Below are 25,064 nucleotides of genomic sequence, written 5' to 3'. Positions count from 1 at the left end.
CATCGAATTTGGCCAGGGGGATTACCCCATGCAAAACTGGGACGGCAGGCTTAAGATCGCCGCTCAGAGGGTGGACCAGTGGAAGGGTTGGTCTTTGACCCTCAGGGAAAGGGTGAACTTGATTAAAACTTACCTGCTCCCATTGCTGATATATCTGGGCAGTGTGTGCATGTTGCCAGAGCCCCTCTGGACTCGGGTCTACAGTCTGTTCTTCCAGCTGTTATGGGGGAATAGGCTGAACCTAATCAAGAGGGAGGTTACTTACCGCACGAGGAGACAAGGAGGGTTGTGTATGGTCAACCCTGTGGTGTTCCTAGTGAATACCTTTCTTAAGATCAATGTAGCAAACCTCTGGAAAGAGAGGGCTCCTCCGTGGGTATACTCCTGCAGGGGATGGTTTCGGCCTTTCTTCCAGGAATGGGAGACAGGAGGGCAAGTGAAGGATCTTCGTACACCGCATGGGCATCTTCCGGCTTACGCTACCCCGGTTCTGAAGGTGATTCGCCGGTGGGGTCTGGGAATGTGGGAGATCAGGACTTTGTCGAGGAAACTCCTTGACAGGAGGGTTCTGTTTGCCCGTTTCCAGAAGCCTCTGGCCCTCAGGGATTGCCCAAGTCGGGATCTTGGGGTGGGTTTAGGTCTTTTGAATTCCATCAGGATCCCCTTGAAGTTTTGGGACTTGGCTTGGCGCTGCTTCCATGGAAAGCTGTGTGTGAGGGACAATCTGAAGTGTAGGAGCTCTGAGGAAAGGGGTTGTCCCCGGGAGGAGTGCGGTGGCCTGCTGGAGAGCATGGACCACTTCCTGCTTCAGTGCCCCTTTAACACAGAGGTGTACAACCGGGTGGGCGCTTCCATCCATTGGCCCGGGTTGGCCGGTCTCTCCTATGCGGAGTGGGCCTATGGAGCATTCAGAGGCCTGGGTGGCCGGGACCGCTGCACGTTATTCCTAGTTAGCCTAGTGGTCAGGTACCACACGTGGAACGCACGGTGTTTAGTGTCGACGCAGCGTAAAATCCTCCCGGTGGATGAGGTGGTTAGGAACATTGTGGGTGACCTGGTGAAGGTGCGCTCTCTGGAGTATGAGAGGCTGGGCACGGGGAGGGCCTCTCTCCTTTGGAGGGGGTTCTCCTTTAGTGTCCCTTAGTCTGTCGTCTCCTCTCCTGGTGTTGGGCTGATGCTGCACTGTAGATTTTTGTTTTGTATCTGAGCTTATAGTGATGTAGGGGCTTGCAGGCACCGAACCTGGGCTTTATGTGGTTTGGATTTGTTATGTTGATTTGTTTAATGTGTTTGTATCTTGTGTACATTGTGTATTTATTTATAGTTATATGTAGTTATAGTTCTTGTGTGTATATAGGTTGGTTGGTTTTGGGGTGTTGGTGTTAGGGTGCTAGGTTGGGAGGGGGGTGGACGGGACTTGGACTGTACGATCCTGGGCACTGGTCTGGACTATATAACGCAAACTTTGGACGTTAGACCAGTGTCTGGGAGGGAGGGTGATGGGCGTGGGATTTAGTTAGCTATATTTAATGTTATTTAATGTTATTAATGTTATTTCAGTTATATTCATTGTTATTTCTGTGTTTATTTCTTGTTCGTTTATGTGTATTTTGCTGTGTATTTAAAAAAAAAAAAAAAAAAAAAAATTAGGTGGTGGGATTGGGTGAAGGTTTTGTTTTATAATGCTGATTGTGTGGTGTGTGTGTGGCTGGGCCAGGAGATTTCCGTAAGACTCTTTTAGTTTGTATTATTGTTTTGTTATTATTATTATTGTTTTTGCCAGAAGTTATGGCTTGATTTATGTTTATGGTTGTTATGTTTTTCATTTTTATATAAAATAAAAGATTTACAGGATGTAACTCAGGATCAGTACAGGATAAGTAATGTCATGTATGTACACAGTGACTGCACCAGCAGCAGAATAGTGAGTGCAGCTCTGGGGTATAATACAGGATGTAACTCAGGATCAGTACAGGATAAGTAATGTCATGTATGTACACAGTGACTGCACCAGCAGCAGAATAGTGAGTGCAGCTCTGGAGTATAATACAGGATGTAACTCAGGATCAGTACAGGATAAGTAATGTCATGTATGTGCACAGTGACTGCACCAGCAGCAGAATAGTGAGTGCAGCTCTGGGGTATAATACAGGATGTACTTTCCTTGTTATACTGATCTGATCTTCTCTCCTGTAGGATTTGCTGATATTCCCTCTGGGAAGCAGAGTCCGTACGTCCTGCGGAGGACAGCGGTGCCTGTGGGGCTCAGCCCTCGTCTCTCGTCGCAGACTTCTTCTCCCTCGGTATTGAACGCTCGGATTGATAATCTAGAAAACATATCAGATCTGTACAGTCCAACACCAGGGGGCAGCAAACACCTTGTGGTAAGTCTCCTGTCACAGGCTACACCATAAGCATCACTGCGGGTGTCAGGACATGCTGGGAGTTGTAGTGTCACCTCTGCTGCTCGCAGACTATTGCACCGGGGGGTCTGATGCTTTATAATTTAGACAAGTAAACCTAGATGTCCCTGAGCTGGGAATACGTGATAATAATTGGTGCAGACGCTGCAGCCTGACACTAGGGGGCGTCGGGTTAATGAGGTTGGACAAGGCTTTTAATTATTCGGCTTACTGTGGATTAATATTCTCCCAGTGCCTTATTGCTTTATGTGTCAGCACTAACCCATTACCCCAGGGGGTCCGGCTATAGCTATGATCAGCTGATCACCAGGGGGTCCGGCTATAGCTATGATCAGCTGATCACCAGGGGGTCCGGCTATAGCTATGATCAGCTGATCACCAGGGGGTCCGGCTATAGCTGTGATCAGCTGATCACCAGGGGGTCCGGCTATAGCTATGATCAGCTGATCACCAGGGGGTCCGGCTATAGCTATGATCAGCTGATCACCACGGGGTCCGGCTATAGCTACAGTCAGCTGATCACCAGGGGGTCCGGCTATAGCTATGATCAGCTGATCACCAGGGGGTCCGGCTATAGCTATGATCAGCTGATCACCACGGGGTCCGGCTATAGCTACAGTCAGCTGATCACCAGGGGGTCCGGCTATAGCTATGATCAGCTGATCACCAGGGGGTCCGGCTATAGCTACGATCAGCTGATCACCAGGGGGTCCGGCTATAGCTATGATCAGCTGATCACCAAGGGGTCCGGCTAAAGCTAAAATCAGCTGATCACCAGGGGGTCCGGCTATAGCTATGATCAGCTGATCACCAGGGGGTCCGGCTATAGCTAAGATCAGCTGATCTCCAGGGGGTCCGGCTATAGCTACAATCAGCTGATCACCAGGGGGTCCCGCTATAGCTATGATCAGCTGATCACCAGGGGGTCCGGCTATAGCTATGATCAGCTGATCACCAGGGGGTCCAGCTATAGCTACAATCAGCTGATCACCAGGGGGTCTGGCTATAGCTACGATCAGCTGATCACCAGGGGGTCCGGCTATAGCTACAGTCAGCTGATCACCAGGGGGTCCGGCTATAGCTACAGTCAGCTGATCACCAGGGGGTCCGGCTACAGCTACAGTCAGCTGATCACCAGGGGGTCCGGCTATAGCTACAGTCAGCTGATCACCAGGGGGTCCGGCTATACCTGTGATCAGCTGATCACCAAGGGGTCCGGCTATAGCTAAAATCAGCTGATCACCAGGGGGTCCGGCTATAGCTATGATCAGCTGATCACCAGGGGGTCCGGCTATAGCTGTGATCAGCTGATCACCAGGGGGTCCGGCTATAGCTATGATCAGCTGATCACCAGGGGGTCCAGCTATAGCTGTGATCAGCTGATCACCAGGGGGTCCGGCTATAGCTATGATCAGCTGATCACCAGGGGGTCCGGCTATAGCTACAGTCAGCTGATCACCAGGGGGTCCGGCTATAGCTGTGATCAGCTGATCACCAGGGGGTCCAGCTATAGCTGTGATCAGCTGATCACCAGGGGGTCCGGCTATAGCTATGATCAGCTGATCACCAGGGGGTCCGGCTATAGCTGTGATCAGCTGATCACCAGGGGGTCCGGCTATAGCTGTGATCAGCTGATCACCAGGGGGTCCGGCTATAGCTGTGATCAGCTGATCACCAGGGGGTCCGGCTATAGCTAAGATCAGCTGATCTCCAGGGGGTCCGGCTATAGCTACAGTCAGCTGATCACCAGGGGGTCCGGCTATAGCTACAGTCAGCTGATCACCAGGGGGTCCGGCTATAGCTACAGTCAGCTGATCACCAGGGGGTCCGGCTATAGCTACAGTCAGCTGATCACCAGGGGGTCCGGCTATAGCTACAGTCAGCTGATCACCAGGGGGTCTGGCTATAGCTGTGACTGGCATATTTAGCTCCGCCTTATTGCCAAGTCCTCGTGTACAATGTGAATACTACTTTAACCCTTTCTAACCACTTTATTTTGACCCTGCAGACAAAGACCACCGAGGACGCTGCACCCATGGGTGTCCTGTCTCCGCTTTCCGCCTACGTCAATAGGAAGAGCCGACAGACCGATAACTTGTGCGCGGGGGAAGCGGAGAACCTGCGAACAAAGGTCACAGCGTCGCATGACGACACGGAAGAGGAGGGGCAGTGCCAAGTGCAGTAACTTACCTCCAGGTCACATGACATTTATATAGATCATTATGTACAGGACAAGTCTAATGGCGGAAACTGGTCAAAGCCCAAAATATTACTATGTTCAAGGGGACGGGGGTAGATGCACTGAGGTCAGAGGTCGTCCTTTCTTGGACCACTTTTGGAGACTTTGTTCGGATCGTCGCCCACTTTGTCCCTTGTCACAGTCGCTCGGATCCACACGTGAGCTGGACGGACTGATGGATATGTCACCCCAGACGGACGCCATCAGCCTCCAATTATTCATGTTACTGAATATTGCAATGGATTATGGGTGATGCCTTCTGCTTATGTTGCACTTTTCACACGTCATTAACCCTCCCGGCCTGGTGGGGGAGCTAGTACTTCCTGTTTTGCGGTCGTCTTCAGCCAGTGGACGGCCTCCTCGGACCATGGGACGACACTTCCTCTTACTGGAAGACCTCACTCCACGTCCCCAGGTCGGTGGAGGCCACTCATTGGCCAAAGCGTGTCCCATGACCCTCTGGACCATCTCTTGGACACAGTCACAAAAATTGGACACCAGAGCAGGGTAAGTACGCTTCACTTGGCTTCCCCCAAGCAAAACCCCTTTAAAAACCCTGATTATGAACCTACCGTTTTGTGTATGCAGCTCCCATGCTGACCCAATATGACGTAATATATCCAGTACTCATGTATTACTCTGTCCCTTCCCCTTCTCTTTTTTTTTGATAATGTCCGGACAGTTCATGGAGAAGAGTCACACCATTGCAGGTCAGACTACACAAAGGAAGTGTTGTTGTCTGTTACCATGGTGACGCATACAATCTGTATACACAATACGATTCATTGTAATTGATTTAGCTGGAAGTGACTGGAAAGCCGAAAAGTCGATTTAAGTGACTGAATTCAGAAATTTGACCTGTAAATACTCGGCTCTCACCAATACTAATAGCCAAATTTTTTTTATTATTATTATTTTTTTTATAAAATTGTTTTGTAGAACAAAATTTTGTATTTAAAAAAAAATTCCTTTTCTATCGTGTTTCTAATTCCTGTAAAGCCGGTGCTGTATATATTTATGTGTTGGCGGTGTCACACTGATACATACAGATGATCAGATTCCGGGACTGAACTCTGTGCGATGCCGATTCTGTCTTATTCATTGTCTCCATGAATTTATTTAAAAAAAAAAATTTCAAGCCAGAATGTTGCCGACCTTTTTATTAATCGTAACTTTTTAACAACTTTGCACAAGAAAACTTCTTCCTTCTCCTCTTCCTTTGGCTCTTCTCCTCCTCCTAATCTGCTGAATTCCATCTCGCTAACAAAAAGACAGAAGATCACTGAGGTGTCAGATTACATAGAAGTCTGTGGAGAGGGGAGGGGGAGCAGGGAGTTACAGCTGCTAGGTCTCCGCCCAGAGGACTATGGGGCTCATTTACTAAGGGCCCGAATCGCAAATTTTTATTGGGTTTCCCAAAAATTACTGGTTTGCGACGAATTTCCCCGGGTTTTTGGTGCACGTGATCGGATTGTGTCGCATCGCGTTTTTTTTTTTAAATGTGTCGCTTGACACGCACTCACATGTACCAGGAATAGGATGGTGAACTCCGGCGGACCTCGGCTCAGCAGTGACACCCGGTGGACATCGGGCGCAAGTTAAATCCCACACTCAGTCGGATCGTCCGATGGCACGACCCCCGATTTCCGTCGCATGAAAGTCGGCGCAGCTCCGGCACAATCCCAGTGCAAACCCCTGTTAAATACCTGTCCAAGCTGCGCAAATAAGCCCCACTGTCTTATTTGACACCGCAGATACTACAGAGTTAAAGAGGGAGACATCATAGCAGTCTCCAGCCACCAGCGCTGAGTATTAGAGCCTGCAGATCCTATTTTATGCTTTCTCTAATTAAGAGACCTATGGTTGTCCATGGTTACAGACTACAGATCGCGCTGTGTAGTCTGATTCTGTAGTTGCGAGGAAAAAAACATTTTATTTCCTGTTTGACTCTCACTTCTTTCTAAAACCTATTTATAGATTACAAAAATGAGTGGACATTTCTATGATCTCATATAGTTCCGCAGAGGAGCCCGAATACACACAGTATTTTATTTATATATATATATATATATATATATATATATATATACTCGAGTATAAGCCTAGTTTATCAGCACAAAAATGTGCTGAAAACCCAAACTTGGCTTATACTCGAGTTAAAAAAATATATCAAACCTCACCTTTCCGGCTTACACGGCTGCTGGCTATATACTGGAGCAGGGGGCAGGCTGGCTATATACTATGGGGCAGGGTCCAGCAGGCTATATACTATGGGGTAGGTGCTGGCTATATACTATGGGGCAGGGGGCTGGCTATATACTATGGGGCAGGGGGCTGGCTATATACTATGGGGCAGGGGGCTGGCAGGCCATATACTTTGGGGCAGGGTCCAGCAGGCTATATACTGGGGGCAGGTGCTGGCTATATATTGGGGTAGGGGGCTGGCTATATACTATGGGGCAGGGTCCAGCAGGCTATATACTATGGGGCAGGGGGCTGGCTATATACTATGGGGCAGGGGGCTGGCTATATACTGGGGAATATGGGCTGGCAGGCTAAATACTCTGGGGCAGGGTCCAGCAGGCTATATACTGGGGCAGGCTGGCTATATACTATGGGGCAGGGGGCTGGCTATATACTGGGGGATATGGCCTGGCAGGCTAAATACTCTGGGGCAGGGTCCAGCAGGCTATATACTGGGGCAGGCTGGCTATATACTATGGGGCAGGGGGGATATGGGCTGGCACGCTAAATACTCTGGGGCAGGGTCCGGCAGGCTATAAACTGGGGCAGGCTGGCTATATACTATGGGGCAGGGGGCTGGCTATATACTGGGGGATATGGGCTGGCACGCTAAATACTCTGGGGTAGGGTCCGGCAGGCTATATACTGGGGGGCAGGTGCTGGCTATATACTATGGGGCAGGGTCCGGCTGGCTATATACTGGGAGGCTGTGACCAATGCATTTCCCACCCTCAGCTTATACTCAAGTAAATAGGTTTTCCCAGGTTTTTGTGGTAAAATTAGGGGCCTCGGCTTATACTCGGGTCGGCTTATACTTGAGTATATACTGTGTGTGTATATATATATATATATATATATATATATATATATATATATATATATATTAATTGTATTTATTTTTTTAGTTTTTTTTAATTATTTTTTTATTAAGTCTAAGCAATACAAAATAGCAGTACAAGTATACACGGCCTTGTACGTAGACAAATAATACAAAATAAATTCTATGCTTGAAATTTACTGATATAAAGCAAAAAAAATTTTTATACAATTTTCCTTTTTTTAAAAAAAAAAACTAAATTGGCTTTTTCTATGTGGAATTTGTAGTTAGCGCGACCGAAGCTCAGGTTGTAAGACGACTCGTCACATCTTAAGTGTCACTAAGTTTTCAAGAGTCGCCTGAGACTTCCTGAGCGGTACTGTGTCCCGTCATAGCTGATGGAGAAGTCTAACTTCACGCTCCTCTCCAGTTCATCTCGGAGCTCCTCCACAAGGATCTTCTTCTTCTGCTGCAAGAAAATAAAGTACAGGCGGTCCCCAGGTTACATACAAGATAGATTCTGTAGGTTTGTTCTTAAGTTGAATTTGTATGTAAGTCGGAACTGCATATTTTATAATTGTAACCTCAGACAGAATTTTTTTGGTCTCTGTGACAATTGGATTTTAAAAATATTGGATTGTCATAAGAACCAGGAGTAACACTAAAGCTTCATTACAGACGCCTGTGATAACTGTTATAGCTGATTATTGTAGCCTAAGGATAAAGTACAGGAAATTACCAACATCCAGAGGTCCGTTTGTAACTAGGGGTCGTCTGTAAGTCGAGTGTTCTTAAGTAGGGGACCGGCTGTATAATGGAATATGACTAGACGTAACCAGGGCTATAAGTCATAAATACTTGCATTCCCCCTGCTGTGACTTCCTTCTGTTATTCCTCCTGGAAATTCCTGGAAAAATCGGGTATTACCCTCCCCCATGATGGAAAACCTCTACACATTATTACCTTTCCCGATCGGTGTTGACTATCAGATTCCCATCGCTTCGCACAATGACAAAGGGAATTCTTAGTTGGCAAATATTTCCAGGCGGGGCTTCTCCCCTAAGATGTTCCACGTTTTTTTTATTTCAAGGGTTTTTTGTTTTTTTTATAGAATAACAAAAAAAAAAAAGAAGGGGCAGCATCTGGGTGGAAATAAAGCAAAGTGATAAATGTTACCCCACCGGGGACCTTCCCCTGATGACCTCCAGTTTCTCAATGTCTTTGCGTTGGCGATGATGTCATGTGCAGTGCAGTTATGATGTCATTAGACGTAACATGTGCAATGAATGTGACGCTGGTGGTCTGTCGGGGAGTGAGCGCTTGCACTGCCAGCCAGGGAGCCCTGCAGTTTTTTCTACAAAAATGAAAAACTCCTTAAAGGGGTTTTCCCACCAAATGAGTTGGACCCTATCCCCTGGCGTTTTAGTGATTAGACCCCCACAGATCACGGGAATATGGGGTCCGAGGTACCTCAGTCGCACCCCTAATCGCTCTCCAAGATGAATGGAGAAGACGCCTGCGCATGTCCGTTCTGCTCCATTCCTCTTTATGGAGCTGATGGAGATTGCCGAACCCGACGCTCTTCATACATCCTTAACGGCATTATGACGTACATGTACGTCATAATGTATTAAGGGGTTAATAACGAAACTGGTATATAAAAGACTCATTGGAGCTCATTTACTTACCCGGTCCAGTCAGGATCCCGCGGCGCGTTGTCCGATGAGGATTCGGGTCTGCCGGGATTCACTAAGATTGTGCGCCCAATATCCTGCAGGTGTCGCTGCTGCACCGGGGGTCCGCCGGGGTTCACCTGCTTCCTCCCGGTGCTTGATCTTGCGACACGAATCGTTTTTTAAATTCCGCGGTTTTTCTGAATCTGTCCAGGTGTCCGACGGCCAACCCCCCCCCCCCGATTTCTGTTGCGTGCGCCGAAACCCGGAGCAATTCTGCGCAAAACGGAAATATTCGGGAAACCCGACGAAGGTGCGCGATTCGGATCCTTAGTAAATGAGCCCCAATGTTTGGTCTGGGAGCCCCAGGATGTAGAGAGCATCACTCTCCTCAGGGGCCGCACTCTTCTCATTACGGGAGGTCTCGGTGGGGTAAAGTCTTCTCGGCTATAGTTCTAAGTAGACGATACAAGGAGAGTCATGAGATTCCTCACTAGACGGACGCCACGCTGAGCTCCAGCTACAACAGATCAGAGGAATCTTCCCAGGGATTATGTCATACAAAAAGAAAAGATGAAGAAATCAATGTTATTCATAATTCAAGTAGCATCGGAGGAAGTCTGTCTGGAAGATATGAAGACCTCAGCTTTATGTTCTGTTCAGTAGAAGCTCCAGAGGTCGGGGTAATCCTATGATGGTCAAGGTACTGTCCAGTAGAATCTGGTATTCTTGAGGTTTGGTTCAGTAGAACCATCAAAAGTTGTAGACTTCAAGGCAACCACGGAAGGTCCAGGTTTTCCTATGGTATCGTAGGGTTTTCTTCAGTAGACCCATGGGAGTTCCAACTTCTCAAGGTCCAGATGATGCTATGGTGGTGGGAGGTCTGGATACTTTTACAGTGGTTATTTCAGTAGAACCCCAGGTCCGAGTATCACTATGGTGGTCTAAGTTCAGTTCTGTAGAACCACTAGGTGCTGCTATGGTCTGTATGGGTCTGGTCTGTGTAGTAATTTGTAGTTCTGTTGTAATTTGAACTTAGACTATAAGTGGGGTTCAGGTTTGGGTCTGTAGAACCTCAGGAGATCCACATATCTATCTGATGATCTAAGTTTGGATTAGTAGAACCCTGGGACTGGGAGGTCTAAATATTCCTATTTAGTCAAAGTTTGGGTCTGTAGAAACTTGGTAAATCCAAGTATCTCTATGATCATCTCCCTTTGGGTCAGTAGAACTGTGCAAGGTCTGTGTATTGTTATGGTAATCCAAGTTTGGGTCTGTAGAACTTTGGGAGGTCCAATTATCTCTATGGTGATCTACGTTTTGGGTAAGTAGAACCTTGCAAGGTCTATGTATTATTATGGTAATCCAAGTTTGGGTCTGTAGAACTTTGGGAGGTCCAAGTATCTCTATGGTCATCTACCTTTGGGTCAGTAGAACTGTGCAAGGTCTGTGTATTGTTATGGTAACCTAAGTTTGGGTCTGTAGAACTTTGGGAGGTCCAAGTATCTCTACGGTGATCTATGTTTGGGTCATTAGAACGGTGCAAGGTGGTAATCTACAGTAAGTTTGTGTGAGTAGATCCTTGGGAGGTCCAAGTATCTCATTGGTGATCTACATTTTGTGTCAGTAGAACCTTGGGAGGTCTAGATATTGATACGGTGAGTTAATTTGTGGTCAGTAGAACCTCAGGAGGCCCACATATTTCTATGATGATCTAATTCAGCATCTGTAGACCTTGAGAGGGCTAAGTATTGCTCTGATGACCAAAGTTTGGGGGTCAGCAGAACTTTAGGTTGTCTGAGCATTGACCACAGTTCGATATTGGTTCAACAAATTTAAATGTTGGCGAACATCCGTTTTTGATGAGGAGCGACCAGGACGCCCGGCAGACGTGGTTACCGAGGAAATCATTCAAAAAGTCCACGACATTATACTCGCTGATCGACAAACGAAAGTGCGCAAAGTTGCAGAGGTCGTAGGTGTCGACCGGAACGGCAATTAATATTTTACATGATGAGTTGTCAATGAAAAAGTTGACTGCCTGATGGGTGCGGTGGATGCTTACGGTGGACAACAAGCTGTTAACTTGGAAGCAGTGTTTGGAGCAATTTCGGTGAGATCCGAAGGAGTTTTTGCGTCGAGTTGGATCCATCATTACACACCAGAAACTAAGCAACAATCAAAACAATGGATTTCTCCCGGTGAATCTGCTCCAAAGAAGGCAAAGGCGGTCCCATCAGCCGGAAAGGTCATGGCGACGATTTTTTGGGATGCGAACGGCCTCATCCTCATGGATTTTTTAGAAAAAGGAAGAACGATCACTGGACAATACTACAGCGAGTTATTGGACGCTTCGACAAAAAATTGAAGGAGACACGGTCGCATTTGGCAAAAAAAGAAGGTTCTGCTTCACCACGATAACGCACCAGCACATTCATCCGGAGTTGTCGCCGCCAAATTGCATGAATTGCTTTATGATTTGCTGCCGCACCCCCCCCCCCCCTGTATTCACCCGATCTGGCTCCCTGCAACTTTTTCTTGTTCCCTAACATGAAGAAATGGCTTGCAGGAAAAAAAATTTAGGAAGTCATCGCCGAGACAGAGGGGTATTTTGGAGAGTTCGACAAATCCTATTTTTTGGAGGGGTTAAAAAAATTGCAGGAACGTTTCTCAAAGGGGACTTTTTTTTAAATGGTGTCTTTATGCCTAACACGGGTACTTATTGAACCGCCTAGTAGATAGGATAACAATTATCTAAAACCCCTTTACAGCGATTGATACTTTGTGGAATGTCTTCCGCGGTTTGTTTACTTCTTTATCCCCCTGGAGGTCGCAGACCTTCCAACCTTCTCCCCATTACACTGGAATAATAACATTGACACCCGCCTCACGTGTTTGCTTCCTCCGCGGCCGGTGATTATACAGGGTCACACGTTCCATCTCTGGATCCTCTGCATAATTTATCGCCTCACATTTGGCCGCTCCACAACATTTCGTGCGCTGAGCAGTTTCCTCGTCTACGAACATCGTAAAGCAGCGGCGTCCGATCTCAGGCTCCGCAGATGCTGCACAGCTCCCTCCCTGCATGTAAATACTGTATATTCCACAGTAACGGTGGAGAGATCAAGGTGTTGATAGTCTTTTACGTACCATGTACAGCGCCGTACGTTGTATAGTGGTTGGGCTCTGCCTCAATACAGAAGCCCTCCATCAAATTCTTTCATCAGATCTCTATGTCCTCTATACATTACATGGCTTTCTCAGGCTTTATGCATGGACAGTACCACACACTTTTGGACTGGAGTTTCTTGGGTCCACTTGGGTCCTCTAGGAAATAGACCCTAGTATCCTCCAAATTAAGTTGTCTTCTCTATTATCGCTGGGGTCCAGTATTAGTATTAGAAGATGGGCCCTCCGTAGGATCCTCTGATTCTCTGGTGGGCCAGTCCGACACTGCACAGACATCTATTACAGCTACTACTGATCATTGGCAAAGTGAAGCCTCCCACACTGTATACTTTTTTGATTTCAGAAGATATAGAAAGGATAATCTCGCTGTCCTCCCAGCAGTTAAAGATGGTGGTTGTCTCAAGCTGCGGATGTAATACTATGCTGAGACATCATGGGATTGATCACCGACAACACAGAGATAGAGAAATCTAAAGGTCAATATGGAATCTGATCATAGCTGATGTTCGTCTGCACCCCTGGGTCTCATATACGTCCATTATTTTACTCTGCAGTAAGGGGTGGAAGGCTGGTTCTGCTTTTTGTTGCTAGAGTACTGCTTTAAAGGGAGCCTGTCAGCAGAAATTAACCTAATAAAGCATTATCACTATATGATTTCAAGCAGATTATCATCTTTGGTTTTTTTATGGCCCTGGGTGGTGGCATCACATCCAGAAAATCCAACTTTGAAGTGAGCTGTAAACTGATTGTATAATGTCACGAAGGCGGAGATTTGAGCACTGAAGTCAAGCTCTCCTCGTCTGAGGAGGTGTCCTTCACTGCAAATGTCTTGGTTCATTAATAATTGGCTCTCCTGAAGCCTGGTGTGTGATGTGACGGGCGTTCTGAGCTAGGGAGAGCTGGACTTCAGTGCTGAACCCTCTGCCTTCCGCATCCAATTTAAATCTTAATTAAAAGTTTATTATCAGGACTATGGAACCAAACTGGGCTCTGAAAGCAACATGATCTGGAAGGTGTAAATCTGCTTAACAATATACTGGTAGTAATTTACATGGTGAATTTCTGCTGACAGGTTCCCTTTAAATCTCGACACTAGTGTAACTACTGATCGCCCTCCTACAAGAGACGTCATACCGGTCCGGAGGTAGGTACCCTCCTATGTTTGAAGGCCTGCCATGCTATATCTGTCATCGGATTCACCAAATTCTTTGGATAAGGATGGATCTGGGATTTTGTATCCCTTTGCCGGGACGTACGCAGGAACGCCCCGGGGACACACGGAGTAGTTGTGGATGTTACATGGTGACAATGGTCTTTACAGGTGACATTTCCGAGATTCTTCAATGTGACAAATTCCACATTTTCTGGTCTGTGTTTTCCGCCGGTCCGGTGCGATTACTTGATAACTCTGACCTTTCCCGCGCTCGTTATTCTGTATCATTTCAGAGCTGATGTGTGGGATTACAGCGTCCACCTCTGATAACCGGGCGCTAAACGGACTCAGGAGTACAGGACGACAAGTGACGGACTGACCTTATACACACCAGATTATTGGGGGGGGATCATCCCTTAGTAGACATAGGAATAACTGTAAATTACTGGATCCAGATCCAAGACCGTACCTGGTCCCTTTGGGTCCAAATTCGTCCTTTTAAATGACCCCCCTACATATTGGGACCACATTTGTCCATGGGTTGTATCTATCATAGCAGCTGAGCTGAAGTGAAAAAAAAAAATTGGGCTGCAATACCAGACACAACCATGGGCGTGGGGTGGCGCACTTTTTAGTAGAAAGCATTGATTGAGAAAACATAACCACTTTTATTGGATGTCTGAGGGGCTGACAGTGGAGAGCTGTATATTCTTCATCCTACACGGACCCTCTAACATTTCTCTGAGCCCCCCCCCCCCCATGTCTCTTTCATTAACCTCGGCTACGACAATAACTAGAAGAACCACTAACCTACCTCATTAATGTTCGGATGCTTCCGGTGAAGGTGATCGTGAAACACCCGCTCCATGGCGCTGAGGAGGTAATACAATTATTAGTTACATTATTTAAATACGTCTTCTCAATAATTATGTGTGTTTGTCACGCAGAGGCATCATTGGGATAATATAGGGCATTATAGTCAAAAACTGTCCTGTTCTAATATGAATAAAGCACTTAGGGTGAGATAGAAACTTACTAGCTCCAGCAGCCTCTCTGTGTAGGGGTTTTCTCCCATAACTTGGAAGTATCAGCGGGGCTATATGGGACAGTAATACATGTCAGTTGTTCTGTATTAATGTAAATAAAGCACTCAAGGTGAGATAGAAATTTACTAGCTCCATTAGCTTCTGTGTATGAGTGTGATCGTCACTCAGAGGTATCATTAGGATAATGTAGGGCGTTATACTGAAGACTAAATGAATAAAACACTTAGGGTGAGATAGCAACTTACTAGCTCCAGCAGCCTCTGTGTGTAGGGGCTTTCTTCCCTAACTCGGAAGTTTCAGCAGGGTTATATAGGACATTATATAAAAGAACTGACATGTATTCATGTGAATAAAGCACTTGGGGTGCGATAGACACACACAGAGGGTACTGGCACATGTAAGTTTCTGTGTCTTTCTCCCTTTACTCAGAAGCAACAGGATCATATAGGATATTATAAAGAAGTAGTGATGTGTACTAATGTGAACAAACCACTTGGGGTGAGATAGAAACATACTAACTCCACTAGCCTTTGTCGGTATCTGTGTTTCTAACCCCTATCAGCAGGGTTATATTGGAAACCATAAGAACTGTTCTGTTCTAATGTGAATAAAGAACTTGGCTTGAAATAGACATACACAGAGGCTACTGGAGCTAGTCATTTTCTTTCTCACCCCAGGTGCTTTATTCACATTATTAAATGACAGTTCTTCTCTATAATGTCCTATATGATCCTGCTGGTTTTTCTGAGTGAGGGGAAAAAGACACAGACACACACACAGATGCTACTGGAGATAGTGGGGGTCATTTACTAAGGGCCCGATTCGCGTTTTCCCGACGTGTTACCCGAATATTTCCGATTTGCGCCGCTTGTACATGAATTGCCCACGCGATCGGATTGTGGCGCATCGGGGCCGGCATGCGCGCGACAGAAATCGGGGGGGCGTGGCCGAACGAAAACCCGACGTATTCGGAAAAACCGCTGCATTTAAAAACCGAAAATGTGTCGCTTGGGGAGCGCTCACCTTCACCTTCTATGGGATGGTGCATTCCGGGGCGTTAAGATTATTTTCGGCGCTGCAGCGCCACCTGGTGGACGGCGGAGGAACTGCCATCTTAAATCCCAGCCGGACCCGAATCCTGTGCAGAGAACGCGCCGCTGGATCGCGAATGGGCCGGGTAAGTAAATGTGCCCCAGTAAGTTTCTATCTCACCCCAAGTGGTTTATTCACATAAGCACAGATCAGTACTTCTTTATAATCTCTTATATGATCCTGCTGATGCTTCTGTCTCTTTCCCCTCACTCAGAAGCATCAGCAGGGTCTTATAGGACATTATAGAGAAGTACTGTCATATACTTGTGTGAAAAAAGTACTTGGGGTGAGATAGAAACTTACTAGCTCCAGTAGCCTCTGTGTGTGTGTCACTCCCCTTTCTCAGAAGCATCAGCAGAATTATGTAGGGCATTATAGAGAAGAACTGCCATGTATTAATGTGAATAAAGCACTTTGGGTGAGATAGAAACTCACTAGCTCCAGTAGCCTCTGTGTATGTGTCTCTCCCCTCTCTCAGAAGCAGCAGCAGAATCATGTAGGACATTATAGAGATGAACTGCCAAGTATTAATGTGAATAAAGCACTTGGGGTTAGATAGAAACTTACTATTAGCTCCAGCAGCCTCTTTCTCTCCGCTCCTACCCCTCCCCTCTCTTTAGACTATGTAACATGTCACCTCTGTGAGTACCGGGTGCCTTTAAGCTAAGATGTGAGAGTGAAGCCTAGAGGACATGGTCCTCACCTATTGGACCGGCAGCCTCTCTGTATGATGTCATTGGTGAGGTTTTCAAGAAAATTGAGGTATTTCCGATCTTCCTCCCTGTAAAGAAAACGGACAATGGTGAGCAGCTGCGTCCATATGGCCATAGGGGGGGGGGGGGCTATAGATTGGTCCTAGAGATGTTGTAGCCACAGACACCCAATCAGGTTGTGCAATCATATAGTCTCATAGTGATGCGTCTTCAGGTGGGTGATGCGTGAGTCTGCGCCATTCTGCCAGACGCTCAATGTGTCACCCGATGACTTCTCCGCTTTATTATCCTGTTTACTGACTGTAATTTCCTCGGATAAATGGAGTCTATTACCAGGAGACAATAAGACGGAACTGAGTGATAATGGAGGCGCCTGACACATTGTTACAGATCTGCAGCCGCCGCACAGCGCAGATTATCCCCCCCCCCCCGTACAGAACCGCCATCAGCATTGTCATCCCCGGGATAATGGGCTATACTGCAGACGCTGCAGGACTACAACTCCCAGCATGCACTGTGATCCTGAGGATGGAGCTTTGTAAGTGTTGAAGAACCAAAGGTTGGGGGTTGCGGAAATAGTGAGACCCCTGTTAGATCTCGCTCCAATTATTCAACCTTTATATATTAACACTGCGGTTCCTCTGGAGGGGGGAGTCCTGCGCAGGTTTCCATATTATTTAGGTCTAGGCCCCTCCTTCTGCTCACTTCTATATCCTACATAGAGCGCTGGGGTGGGATTCAACAAACATGGCGGTGATGTCAGTTCAAGTGGGACCAGATTCTTGGTGGTTACTTTCTCATGCTAAGCAGTTACTCTCTCTTGTTTGATGGTTACTTTCCCATACTTGGCGGTTACTTTCTCATGTTTTGTGGTTACTTTCTCATGCTTGGTGGTTATTTTCTCTTGTTTGGTAGTTACTTTCTAATATTTAGTGGCTTCTTTCTCAAGCTTGATGGTTACTTTCTCATTCTTGTTGGTTATTTCCTCATACTTGGTGGTTACCTTCTCATGTTTTGTGGTTACTTTCTCATACTTGGTGGTTACTTTCTCATGTTCAGTAGTTACTTTCTTATACTTGGTGGATGATTTCTTATACTTGGTGGTTACTTTCTCATTCTTGTTGGTTATTTCCTCATACTTGGTGGTTACCTTCTCATGTTTTGTGGTTACTTTCTCATACTTGGTGGTTACTGTCTCTTGTTTGATGGATACTTTCTTATACTTGGTGGTTACTTTCTCATACTTGGTGGTTACTTTCTTATACTTGGTGGTTACTTTCTCATGTTTTGTGGTTACTTTCTCATGCTTGATGGCTTCTTTCTCATGTTCAGTAGTTACTTTCTTATTCTTGGTGGATGATTTCTTATACTTGGTGGTTACTGTCTCTTGTTTGATGGATACTTTCTTATACTTGGTGGTTACTTTCTCATACTTGGTGGATGATTTCTTATACTTGGTGGTTACTTTCTCATACTTGGTGGTTACTTTCTCATGTTCAGTAGTTACTTTCTTATACTTGGTGGATAATTTCTCATACTTAGTGGTTACTTTCTCATTCTTGTTGGTTACTTTCTCATGCTTGGTGGTTACTTCCACAAACTTTTGAGGGCTAATACACTCATACAGATCAAGAATAGATCACATCTCATTGAAATGTGGCCTTCAAGGAGGGTGGTATTCCAAAAGAAGATGACCTATATGCAAAATATATGCCGGAACTCAAAACTATCCAACTACATCTGGTCTTCCCAACGGGGTGGTCTTCTCGAGAGGTTTCACTCTAGGTAGTTCCTTGCTTGAGTCCTGAGGACTGTACAAAACACCACAAATCCTCCAGGAGGTCAAGTTGCACCCAAGATGGCACCCACCACCGCAGACTGCCCCATCTAGGTGTCATTCATGAGATTTGATGCCTCCTCACCTGACCTGATGGTCTTGGTGTGGAGATGCCGGAGCACAGCGCGGCTGCTCCTCCTACTGCCTACATTGTAGACCAGTTGTCCAGGGTGTTGCACCCCCCCCCCCCCCACCAATCAATGCAGCCATTTTGGATGCCACTCAGCTTTTCCAGGATCGGAAAACTGACTTGAATACATTTTGTTAGACGGGGTAGCGGCGTGGTATGTGAGGTCTGTTCCGTGACCACGTATCCTCCGTGTCACTGCAGGTAGTCATTAGCGCCGCGCACCCATCGATCGCCCTCTCTCCCTACTTCTCCATGGCTATTAGCGCATGCGGCGGGTGCATTAATCAGGGACACAATGCTGGAGTCATTACAGGGAGGCGCCGCCGAACAAAGCACGCCGCCTGTGATTACGTGTAATAACTGATTTACGGGACTTATTTTTTATGTCCTCCAAATGCATTGTGGGAGTAATTGCCCATTATATATGCGGTTATTTAGTCGGACAGAAAATCGCTCATTATCAGCTTCTTTTATCATTTAATGGGGGATAATATTCTTCGAGCAGCTGATTACCCGATATTGTCTCGTGCTCCGAGCCACAGGCTGATCCGGAAATTTCTAAGGGGCGAGAACAATGTTCGGTATGGTAAAAGTTTAGTTTTCTATGTTTGGGTGTTAGCGGTGTAGCTATAGGGGTCACTGAGGTTGCATATAAACCATAGAACCCACTTACTCTATGGGGAGTCTAAGTATTATAAATCCTTCTCCTGCTCTCTGCACTGAGATTTATGATGCATCGGCCCCAAACATCTTACCTTGTCCTGAGAACCTAAACTTTCAATGTCAAAAGTTGCAATAGGTTATTATATTAGTATATAGCCACGTAATGGGGGCTGGAGAGAAAAATGAAGCTGTGGGGGGTTACATATGACTGATGGAGACATGTGGGGCGATGACCACTGGAATATAATTGGATCAGAATCACTAGGTACAACTGCTATACGTATTATAGATATACATAGAGCTGAGCTTCTGTATCTAAGCTACCCTTGTAAAAGTATCTAATATACAAAGAACTAAGCTGCTGTATCTAAGCTTCCCCTCTCAATTCATCTAATATACAAAGAACTAAGCTGCTGTATCTAAGCTGCCAGTATAGAGGTATTTACCATACAAAGCTCTAAGCTGCTGTATCTAAGCTTCCCCTCTCAATTCATCTAATATACCAATATCTAAGCTGCTGTATCTAAGCAGGCAATATGGAGCTACCATTACAAAAGCATTTAATAGACATAGCGCTTAACTGCTGTATCTAAGCTGCCAGTATAAAGCTCTTTACCATACAGAGAGCTAATCTTCTGTATCTAAAATCCCATTGTAATGTATCTACTATTCCAAAGCTCAGCTCGTGTATCTAAGCTGCCGTTCTAGTGGTATCTGTCATAGACAGAGCTCAGCTGCTGTATCTAACCTTCCAGTATACCATGTATATATTTGAGATGCTGTATCTAAGCTGCTCAGTTATTACTCACCGGGTTGCTCCTGACGTAACCTGCCGCTTGTCCACAATCTGCAAAAATAAAAATAGAATTTTTTATGCTTTGGAAACTGAACAAGAAAGAAAAATCCAAATTTTCTTTACTAAACAAAGCTAAGTAATATACAGGAGTCAGTGCATCATAGGATAGAATGGGATTAGGAGAAAAGAACAGCGCCACTCGTATCCATAGGCTGTTTCAGGTACTGCAGCTCAGACACAGGATGGAAACAGAATTTTTCCATTTTGTGCCGAATTCCGCTGGGATTTTGGCAGAAGCGATCGGATTTCGGCGAAATCACGGCGGCTTTTACGCGACAGAAATCTGGGGCGTGGCCGTCGGACAACCCGACATATTCAGGAAAACCGCGGAATTGAAAAAAATGTTTGGGTTGCAAGATCAGCACTCACATGCACCAGGAAGAAGAAGGTGAACTCCGGCCGATCTCATATCTATCTATCTATCTATCTAATATCTATCTATCTATCTATCTCATATCTATCTATCTATCTATCTATCTATCTATCTATCTATCTATCTCATATCTATCTATCTATCTATCTATCTCATGTCTATCTATCTCATATCTATCTATCTATCTATCTATCTATCTCATATCTATCTCATATCTATCTATCTATCTCATATCTATCTATCTCTCTCTCTCTCTATCTATCTATCTCATGTCTATCTATCTATCTATCTCATATCTATCTCATATCTATCTATCTATCTATCTATCTATCTATCTCATATCTATCTATCTCATATCTATCTATCTCATATCTATCTATCTATCTATCTATCTATCTATCTATCTATCTATCTCATATCTATCTCATATCTATCTATCTATCTCATATCTATCTCTCTCATATCTATCTATCTATCTATCTATCTATCTATCTATCTCATATCTATCTCATATCTATCTATCTATCTCATATCTATCTATCTATCTATCTCTCTCTCTATCTATCTATCTCATGTCTATCTATCTATCTATCTCATATCTATCTCATATCTATCTATCTATCTATCTATCTATCTCATATCTATCTATCTCATATCTATCTATCTATCTATCTATCTATCTATCTCATATCTATCTATCTATCTCATATCTATCTATCTATCTCATATCTATCTATCTATCTATCTATCTATCTCATATCTATCTCATATCTATCTATCTATCTATCTATCTATCTATCATCTATCTATCTATCTATCTATCTATCTATCTATCTATCTCATATCTATCTATCTCATATCTATCTATCTATCTATCTATCTATCTCATATCTATCTATCTCATATCTATCTATCTATCTCATATCTATCTATCTATCTCATATCTATCTATCTATCTCATATCTATCTATCTATCTATCTATCTCATATCTATCTATCTACTTGAAGAGAATGTAAGCAGCACACGTTGCAATAGGTAATGGTGGGTGCAGGCACAATGAGACCGGGCCTAGGGTCCTTTGTAAATAAAGTAGCGGAGAAAGGCAGCACACCAAACGAAGTCCAGTATCAAGTGTAAAAAGTGGGTTCCGTTTTATTCCATGTTTCAAAATGCAGCAACGTTTCGGCTCATTTAGAGCCTTTTTCAAGCCTTTTTCAGATACCTCATATCTATCTATCTATCTATCTATCTCATATCTATCTATCTATCTATCTATCTATCTCATATCTATCTATCTATATATCTCCTATCTATCTATCTATCTATCTATCTATCTACCTCATATCTATCTATCTATCTATCTATCTATCTATCTCATATCTATCTATCTCATATCTATCTATCTATCTATCTATCTATCTATCTCATATCTATCTATCTCATATCTATCTATCTATCTATCTATCTATCTATCTATCTCATATCTATCTCATATCTATCTATCTATCTCATATCTATCTATCTATCTATCTCATATCTATCTATCTATCTATCTATCTATCTATCTATCTATCTCATATCTATCTCATATCTATCTATCTATCTATCTATCTATCTATCTCATATCTATCTATCTCATATCTATCTATCTCATATCTATCTATCTATCTCATCTACTATTTCCATCCTTCCATCACGTTATTTTAATCCTTCTTGCTTTATAATACCAGTGATCTACTTACTGATCTCGGTGTCTGATTGATATTTTCTATGGGAGATTCCAGAGGCCTAGAAATTATTACAGACAGACAATACTATTTATCATCATAAAGCAGAAGAAGTCATTATAACATGTGTTTCTTAACCTACATACATCTAGAACAATCTCTGGTCCTTCCACTAATATTATCCCTTTGTTAGATCATTGGTGACAATGTAATCCCCAAAGTGTCTTAATTTTGGGGCACAACATTATAACCTGTATTATAAACACTAAAATTTCAGTTCCACCCTGCAGCTCCATCTTTCTCCTGCAGAATGCTGCAGCTCCCTCTCCATCCTGCACGATCCTGCAGCTCCCTCTCCATCCTGCACGATCCTGCAGCTCCCTCTCCATCCTGCACGACCCTGCAGCTCCCTCTCCATCCTGCACGACCCTGCAGCTCCCTCTCCATCCTGCACGACCCTGCAGCTCCCTCTCCCTCCTGCACGATCCTGCAGCTCCCTCTCCATCCTGCACGATCCTGCAGCTCCCTCTCCCTCCTGCACGATCCTGCAGCTCCCTCTCCCTCCTGCACGATCCTGCAGCTCCCTCTCCATCCTGCACGACCCTGCAGCTCCCTCTCCATCCTGCACGACCCTGCAGCTCCCTCTCCATCCTGCACGACCCTGCAGCTCCCTCTCCATCCTGCACGACCCTGCAGCTCCCTCTCCATCCTGCACGACCCTGCAGCTCCCTCTCCATCCTGCACGACCCTGCAGCTCTCTCTCCATCCTGCACGACCCTACAGCTCCCTCTCCATCCTGCACGACCCTGCGGCTCCCTCTCCATCCTGCACGACCCTGCGGCTCCCTCTCCATCCTGCACGACCCTGCGGCTCCCTTTCCATCCTGCACGACCCTGCGGCTCCCTTTCCATCCTGCACGACCCTGCGGCTCCCTCTCCATCCTGCACGACCCTGCGGCTCCCTCTCCATCCTGCACGACCCTGCGGCTCCCTCTCCATCCTGCACGACCCTGCGGCTCCCTCTCCATCCTGCACGACCCTGCGGCTCCCTCTCCATCCTGCACGACCCTGCAGCTCCCTCTCCATCCTGCACGACCCTGCAGCTCCCTCTCCATCCTGCACGACCCTGCAGCTCCCTCTCCATCCTGCACGACCCTGCAGCTCCCTCTCCATCCTGCACGACCCTGCAGCTCCTTCTCCATCCTGCACGACCCTACAGTTCCTTCTCCATCTTGCACGACCCTGCAGCTCCCTCTCCATCCTGCACGACCCTGCAGCTCCCTCTCCATCCTGCACGACCCTGCAGCTCCCTCTCCATCCTGCACGACCCTGCAGCTCCTTCTCCATCCTGCACGACCCTACAGTTCCTTCTCCATCTTGCACGACCCTGCAGCTCCCTCTCCATCCTGCACGACCCTGCAGCTCCCTCTCCATCCTGCACGACCCTGCAGCTCCCTCTCCATCCTGCACGACCCTGCAGCTCCCTCTCCATCCTGCACGACCCTGCAGCTCCCTCTCCATCCTGCACGACCCTGCAGCTCCTTCTCCATCCTGCACGACCCTGCAGTTCCTTCTCCATCTTGCACGACCCTGCAGCTCCCTCTCCATCCTGCACGACCCTGCAGCTCCCTCTCCATCCTGCACGACCCTGCAGCTCCCTCTCCATCCTGCACGACCCTGCAGCTCCCTCTCCATCCTGCACGACCCTGCAGCTCCCTCTCCATCCTGCACGACCCTGCAGCTCCCTCTCCATCCTGCACGACCCTGCAGCTCCCTCTCCATCCTGCACGACCCTGCAGCTCCCTCTCCATCCTGCACGACCCTGCAGCTCCCTCTCCATCCTGCACGATCCTGCAGCTCCCTCTCCATCCTGCACGACCCTGCAGCTCCCTCTCCATCCTGCACGACCCTGCTTCTCCCTCTCCATCCTGCACGACCCTACAGTTCCTTCTCCATCCTGCACGACCCTGCAGCTCCCTCTCCATCCTGCACGACCCTGCAGCTCCATCTCACCCCTGCACTATCCTGCAGCTCCATCTCCCCCCTGCACAATCCTGCAGCTCCATCTCACCCCTGCACTATCCTGCTGCTCCATCTCCTTGCTCCTAATTTTCTACAATATTTTTTGGTAATTTCTGAATTTTTAATTCAGGAAGGGTTGTAGTGAAATGCCTATCCTCATCTGAAACATGTCTGGACTTGCACCTTCCTAATGAATGAGAAACTTTGTTTTACTTTTTTTTAGGGAAGTGCAAAATTTTCCCCCAGAGACCCTGTCTGTTCTCCTCCCATTTTGGTAAAGAGAGGAGGCCTTTCATTTTCCTGTTCCACAATAATCTGGGTGACATCTAATGGTCACCTGTGCCTCCACGTCTTGTCGTGATGGGTCGCACGCTCTGAGCTCCTCTTCCTGGGAGCCGTGTAATATCTGTAGTCTGAGAGGAAGGACTTCGAGGGTTTCTTCACTAATCTTGGATTGAATGGTTTGTTGTTGCTCTTGGTGAAGCTTGTGGGGTGTCTGTCCAGGAGATCCCCGCTGTAGGTCTGCTTTTGGGGGTCATTATAGGGTTTCTTTGAGGGTAGACTTTGATTGATAGAAGTTCTGAGGTTCTCGGCATTGAGCTCCTTCTCTATGCGACGGACGACTTCTCTGGCTACGAGGACGGGGTCGTAGGTCTGGGATCTTGTCTGAGGTTTATCTGGATCCATGAGGCTTTTCTGGGATCCATAGTAAACCTATAAAAGTTATATATATGTATAGATATATACAACATAACATAACGGCACAACCTGTAAATGCATAGGTGCTACTACATACACCCAGTATAATGTATACATACATACTCAGACAATGACATGTAAATGTACATCTACACACTCACCACAACG

At 46.0% G+C, this 25,064-nt stretch overlaps 2 protein-coding genes across 4 annotated transcripts in view; one reads left to right on the top strand and one right to left on the bottom strand.

The window, feature by feature from the left end:
* CENPF (centromere protein F) overlaps window positions 1–6,112 on the top strand; it is a 38,282-nt gene extending 32,170 nt beyond the window's left edge. The window contains exons 19-20 of the mRNA XM_072140132.1: window positions 2,197–2,384; window positions 4,432–6,112. Of these exons, the coding sequence (XP_071996233.1) occupies window positions 2,197–2,384; window positions 4,432–4,608 (365 nt within the window). The 3' untranslated portion in view covers window positions 4,609–6,112. The remainder of the gene's footprint in view (window positions 1–2,196; window positions 2,385–4,431) is intronic.
* A 1,751-nt stretch (window positions 6,113–7,863) lies between these two features.
* Window positions 7,864–25,064, bottom strand: part of LOC140121017 (spermatogenesis-associated protein 7 homolog) — a 287,164-nt gene continuing 269,963 nt past the window's right edge. The window contains exons 5-10 of one of the 3 annotated variants that reach the window (XM_072140131.1): window positions 24,535–24,911; window positions 22,192–22,237; window positions 20,029–20,066; window positions 16,580–16,657; window positions 14,553–14,610; window positions 7,864–8,192 (exon numbers count right to left, since the gene is read on the bottom strand). In XM_072140131.1, coding sequence (XP_071996232.1) covers window positions 8,064–8,192; window positions 14,553–14,610; window positions 16,580–16,657; window positions 20,029–20,066; window positions 22,192–22,237; window positions 24,535–24,911 — 726 coding nt within the window. In that variant the 3' untranslated portion in view covers window positions 7,864–8,063. The remainder of the gene's footprint in view (window positions 8,193–14,552; window positions 14,611–16,579; window positions 16,658–20,028; window positions 20,067–22,191; window positions 22,238–24,534; window positions 24,912–25,064) is intronic. The other 2 variants (XM_072140130.1, XM_072140129.1) reach the window with 2 other exon arrangements.

This window comes from Engystomops pustulosus, chromosome 3 (genome assembly GCF_040894005.1).
Source record: "Engystomops pustulosus chromosome 3, aEngPut4.maternal, whole genome shotgun sequence".
Lineage (NCBI taxonomy): Eukaryota > Metazoa > Chordata > Amphibia > Anura > Leptodactylidae > Engystomops > Engystomops pustulosus.
Note: the sequence above shows the minus strand (reverse complement) of the source record. Positions and strands in the feature narration are given on the sequence as shown.